Genomic DNA, 6,353 nt, shown 5'->3' with positions numbered 1-6,353 from the left:
CTAATTAAAAAAAAAAAAAAAAAAACTTTTCCTTATTGAAAATTAGATTTCTCCTTCATAATAAAGGGTAGGTGTTTTTTTCAGAGTTAGAAGAAACCTGTAAGAAAAAACTGAAAACCAGAAAATGATTTTAAAATACAAGGTACTGTTATTCTAACAGTTCAACATCTCCATTATATACACCAACTGCTAAGCAGAAGAGGAAACCCAAGTTGTGATACTCAGGGTTTCTTTTGCTGTGCCATGTTACCTTATCCCAATAGTTTTGTTATTACTAATTGAGGTAACTAAAAATTCACTTACCTTAGTCTGCAATCTTCATCAAGTTAAATAAATGACTTCAAATTTCCTTCTAATCTTAATGTACTAATGAGCTTAATAGGTGTTGAACTTTTTTAAATGCCATGCATGATCTTTCTTTTAATGAATTAATATGAATTACAGTGAGATTTTGTTTTGTTCCTGGGACAAACCCTACTTGATTATGTATTTTTAAAACATACTATATTCAGCTAGCTAACATCTTATTTGACATTATGGCATTTACATTTTTATGTGATATAAACCAGTAATTTTTTTGTACTGTCCTACACAAGGCTTTGGAATCTATTCACTCATTTTAATCACGGGACAATGCCCTTGTTTATAATTATAAAATGTGTAAAATTATAACAACGTACCTAACATTCATATTATTTTCTCCCAAAAGCCTCATAATAACCACCTTGTTTCTTCTCTTGTTCCTTCCAAAAACTACTCTTTTCTCCATTTTCCTCCCTAAAGCACACGTGACTTTTGAATTAATCCTCACAAAAGTCCCATTATGAATTGTAACCCTTTCCAAAGACAAAGTGTGTTTGAATAACCCCCTGTAGCAATATGTCATATGGAAAAAAATCACATAAGCTTTGGATTGGCCACTCTAAATAATTAGGTAAACTTGGGGCAGTTACTTAACCTAAGCCTCAACTGCTTCACACATCAAATGAAGGTAATACAAACTTTGCTTGAAGAGTTGTTGCAAGATTTTGAAATAATATATGTAAAAGTATCTGGCAGAATATTTGGCACAAACGAGTTGCTCAGTAATAACTCTATTGAGTTTGGAAGTGATTTCTAAATGTGAAGGGTGAAAAAGGAATTTTTACTACTAAAGGTTCACAATCCCTTATCTACAATTTAAAAACCCACCTACTGCCATCAATCGATGCCAACTCATAGTCAGGCTACAAATCTTTACAGCAGTAGACTGGCCCATCTTGGGCCATGGAATGGCTGGTAGGTTTGAACTGCTACCTCCTGGCTAGCAGTCAAATGCCTTAGGCACTGTGCCTCCAGGGTTCCACAATTAGAAATTCAAAAGGTGCTGAAAACAAAAAACTTTTTTGTAACAGACACTGGGTAAAATCTGTTTTGACTTGAACAATGTGAGGCTTTTTACAAACATCATTTATTGTGAAAATTTTTTAATTTCACTATCATTTGACTGTAGTACTCAGAAACAACAACAAAAAAAAAACCCACCAAACCTGTCACCGACTTTGATTCCATCTCATAACGACCCCCGTTGGGCTTCCAAGACTAAATCTTTTTGGAAACAGATGCCCTTGTCTTTCTTCAGCAGAGGGGCTGGTGGATTTAAACTACCAACTTCTGAGTTAGCCGCCAAATGCCTTAAGTTCTACACCACCAGAGCTCCTAATTTGGGATACTACTACCCCAAATTCACTGGTGACGGTATATTAATAAACAATTCAAAATCTCATAAAATTTCCTGAAAAATTCTGAATTTCCAAGCAGCTCCGAAGTTTCAAAGTAGGGATTATGGGCCTAATACGATCTATGTAGCATCAAACACAATAAATTGTAAACCCAGTAGAAAGAGTGGTCAAGACTCTTGAAGTCTAAACTCAGCTTTGCTATTATTACCTCTACACTTAATTCCTCCAGCTTTAAAATCATCACTGGTAAACTGAAGGAAGTGGACCAAATAAATCTCTTAAGTTCCTTCTACTTTTTTGAGTGAGTAATTTTAATTAGCAGTATCTCCGAAAATTATTTTGAATACTAAGTGGAATACAACTTCCTATACTTAAAACATTCTGGCCATATTTCCCTATAATATTTTCTACATAGAGCCAAAAACCTATGTATAAAGAAAGTAGTAACTATTGGTGGGTGGAGTATTAAATAAAAATAAATGTATTCTTTAAGCTGTTTTGTCATCTGTTATATGGAGCTGAAAACAAACAAACCTACTTCAGGGGTGTAATGAGGTTAACAAGATAAAGTCAAAGCCTCTGGCAGAACGCTGACTCTGCATTTATGCTCAATAAATACACTAAAACCACCACAGAAATTTGTTATTTTAAATACTGTGTTATCATAATTTTCAGTTTAATTAAATGCATGTATGCCAGGAAATGCTGAATACTTTAGAATTCTTGTAGAATTAACTCCTTGTTATTTAGGTTTTATGAGCTCATATCGATGACATGTCTTTGAAGGTAAAGTCTACACAGCAGGAATTATGTCTTTTGGTAGGAAAGTGACATGTAAGTAATAATACAATGTACATATTCAAGGTTAATAAAAATCTTACTTTTCTTCTGACACACACACACACACACACACACACTCACTCTTTCTCACTTACCTGGGAGAGCAGTTAAGAGTCAAGAGCTATATGGAACCAGGCTCACCTACATTTACTAGGGTACTAAAATGTGAATCTTCCAATCAGCTTCTAAGAATCCATACTACATTACATGTATCTAGGGGCTAAAACCTTGAGTTGTCTTTCTCTGTATACCAAGCTACCTTGAATTTTCAGATTTCTAAGTTTTCCTTGAACTGAGGGTTTCCTGAAACCAATTTTTTGATAAGAATATTAATTTTTAGAATCCAGACACATCCCAAACAAACAAAACTCTCTTTGAAAAGAAAGAAATCTGGAATTTGAGAGAAGGTGTTAATTTCCAACATAATTTATAAACACGACCTAAATAAATAAATAATGGTATAAACTTGTAAGAGCCTATGCTTTCACACCCATGTTGAAGTTCCTTGTATCTCCATCTACTAAACAAAAGACAAGATCAAGTACATGTACATTACAAAGAAAGGAGCAAAATAGCTGCATTGGATTCCTTTCAATAAGGGAGGTGAATAGCTGGAGAGTATACCAAGCTGAATTTCAAGAAACCTGGATTCTAGTCTGGACAAGTCAGTAAATCTCTGAGCTCTTTCTCATCTTTCACAAGTAGTAATAACAGTTTCCTTCTTTCCTCTCAAGGATAAGAGTAATGAAAGCACTTTAAAAAGTTTCAAGTGCCACAAACTATATTCTTTAATCAGCATCAACATTTATGAAGCACAAGATGAATTATTATTATAGGGAAGGGGGAGGGGACAAGCAGGACTGGGTATTAAGCAATCTAGTTTCTACTAGTGTGTGATGCATGGCACTTCACGTCTCCAGTTCCAGTTAAGTCACTGGCATGTGCTGGTCAATTTATGTGCCAGAAAAAAAAAAAAAAAAGCATACTATGAGTAACATTAATTTGCCTAAATTTTATTCTAGCTTCAAGACTGAGATGTTATGCTATAAATCTGAATTTAAGGCAGGCCTAAAATATCTGCACGCTCATTATTAACAATAAAATGAATCTGATACTGTAAAAGGTAAACTCTGTTAAAACAGCAATCATGAGCAAAACTACTTAATGTGCTAAACACATGTCTTTGGAAAAACAGGCTGTGGCTAACCAGTCTATCACTAACTTCACTGGGAAAATGGCATTAAAGCATCATTATTACATTTCTAATTGCTCTTTAAATATTCAGATTAGTTTTAAAGTAAAAAGGACTAATACAGTAAAAATATAAACCAGAAAAGTCACAAAATTATTATATAGGCCTAAAGACAGAAATGGAAGCTCTGGTGGCTTAGTGCTTAAGGTGTATTTGACTGCTAACCAGAAGGTTGACAGCTCAAACCCACCAGCCACTCCTTGGAAGGAAGATTGGCAATCTACTTCCGTAGAGATAACAGCCCAGCCAGATAACAGCCTCGCACTCAGGTCGCTGAGTCCGAATCGACTCGAAAACAGTGTTTTGTTTTGTTTTGTTGGGAAGGACAGAAATATATCTCCAAAATGTACACCTGACACTGGTATTTTCCAACTCTGCTATTCTTAAAAAAAAAAAAAAAAAAAAGGGCTGATCATTCTGAAATCAGGTTAACGTCTACCGTTAATTTTTTGTTAAATGCCCCAGGGTACATAGATTTTCAATTATATCTTGAACACTTCCCTAAGACATAGGGTTTTTTTAATTTAAAATATAACAAATCACCAAACTCAAGTTTTATTATTGGTCACAAATACTTTTTTTAAAAATGGTTACATCACTAAAATATAATCAGAAATCAATGCCTTCAAAAAGCTTATAGAATGTGCTTATTTGTCCCCACAGGGTGATATTAAAAAATCCAAGTTTTTGAGTTAAAAAACTTCTGTTCATGTTCTGATATCTAAATGTGGGAGCACAAAGTGATGCCAATAAGCAGAAAGACGACACTACAATAAAACAGGGAGTCATCAAAACTTAGTGAACTTAAGTCTAAAAGGCATAGAAAAAGAATCATCAAACTCCACCACACAATACTTAAGAGAGACACAAACAAACCTTTATTATAATTGTGTCAATTTGACCTGATCCTAAAGAAAATATTCTACATGAATACCCTATGAGTTGATGGCATACACTGGTCAATTTATATGCAAGAAAAAATGCATACTGTAATATGAAACTACTACTCAGACTCAATCGCCAAAAAGCTGGCAAAACTTTCAGGGTGACGATGGTGATATCAAAGATCGAAACTGAAGGCAGAAAAGCAGGGAGCTCAAGCTCCCCAAACACCACTCCGAGAATAAGGGTATGCAGCACCACACCAGTTGGAGACGAAGACATGGTCATAAGATAGAACTATGCGCAACAAAACCCTTTCCAGGCTCCCCAACCTCGGTTTAGAGCTCTAATCAACGTACTTCCGTTTCCCACCAAGCTTGGAACGAAGGGGAAGCCACAACTGTAAAAACATTTAAAAATTATTCCTGTATTTAATTATCTAGAAAATACTATGGCAAGCTACCATTTTATTACATTAAAAGTGCCAAGGAACTATTATTTATCTGCAAAAACTGTCCTTTTTCAAGGCTTCGACAGATCGGACTAAACCACACCCCTCCATAAATGGCACATTCCATAAAACGGCCAGGAGGATGGCAAAGGGCGATTCCACCGTACGCTGGGGAAGAGCAAACTTATTGAAATACTGTAAATAAAGAGTAATACTTAACTGACCCTAAGCCCATCACTATTAAACCTATTCGCGGTAAAGAGATGGCTAAAATACTTCCCAACACACGTATGCCCGTGAGGACAGAGGTAAAGGGAACGAAAACCCCACGGGAGTTGGGTCCGGCTGTTAACCCGCACCTCCCTAAGTAATGACATTTCCCTGAGGAAGGACATTCCTCGTCAGAGGGAATGAGCCAACTGTGGAGTTACACCCTTTCAAAACCACGAGTTGAGATAGAAGCAGGAGCCCACTGTTTTCCAGAGCCCAGTCCCGAACTCTTACTTTTGCCCGCGGGGAAAAGAACGCAACCCGCCCACCAACGCCTCGACCCAGGAGGCGGGGCCCTACGGAGACCCAAGAGGACGAAAGCGGGCGGGTGCCACCGCTACCCTTCCCCCTTCATGTGGAACACCCCTGTCCGCTAGAGCAACACAACTGAGTACCCCCCACCCCCACGCTAGTCTAAGGAAAAAGGGACAAGATGAGTGCCTCTGCCCTTCCCCACTTAAGAAAGAGAGCTGAACTACAGTCCACCCATCTCCTTCGTAGGCTCCAAGTGGCCAGACCCAAGGAGGTGGGGCCTGGTTGGGGGCGCTGACTTCACACCCCTCCCCCGCCGGCCGCTGGCAGCTCAAGAACACCCCGCCCGCTCCATACGGCGGGCGGGGGAGGCAGCAGAACCGCCCGGAGCCTGCAGCGGGGCGGGGAGGAGCGCGCGCATGGGCGCGCGATCACCACCCCCGCGCAGCCCCGTGCGCCAGCTAGGCCCCCCACGCTCAAGGGCGCGCGCAGGCCCCAAAAGGGAGGAGGCCGCGCGTGGCACCGTTAGAGGGCCGACTGTAGTCCTCTATCCCCTACTCCTTCACCACTCATCCCCAAGCCCCTCCAACCCGCTCCAGGCCTCGGACTCCGCACTGACCTGACAGGCCGAGACATGTTCGCTGTCGAAACAGGAGCCAGTCGAGAAGCCAAAAACCAGTACCCC

At 39.1% G+C, this 6,353-nt stretch overlaps 1 protein-coding gene across 1 annotated transcript in view; it reads right to left on the bottom strand.

Annotated features, from left to right (window-relative positions):
• Positions 1-6,304, bottom strand: part of NUCKS1 (nuclear casein kinase and cyclin dependent kinase substrate 1) — a 34,535-nt gene extending 28,231 nt beyond the window's left edge. Inside the window, exon 1 of the mRNA XM_007953377.2 lies at positions 6,288-6,304. Coding sequence (XP_007951568.1) covers positions 6,288-6,304 — 17 coding nt within the window. The remainder of the gene's footprint in view (positions 1-6,287) is intronic.
• Positions 6,305-6,353: the final 49 nt, after the last annotated feature.

The sequence above is a fragment of the Orycteropus afer genome, unplaced genomic scaffold (assembly GCF_000298275.1).
Source record: "Orycteropus afer afer isolate SDZICR_OR568_19922 unplaced genomic scaffold, OryAfe1.0 scaffold00013, whole genome shotgun sequence".
Taxonomy (NCBI): domain Eukaryota; kingdom Metazoa; phylum Chordata; class Mammalia; order Tubulidentata; family Orycteropodidae; genus Orycteropus; species Orycteropus afer.
Note: the sequence above shows the minus strand (reverse complement) of the source record. Positions and strands in the feature narration are given on the sequence as shown.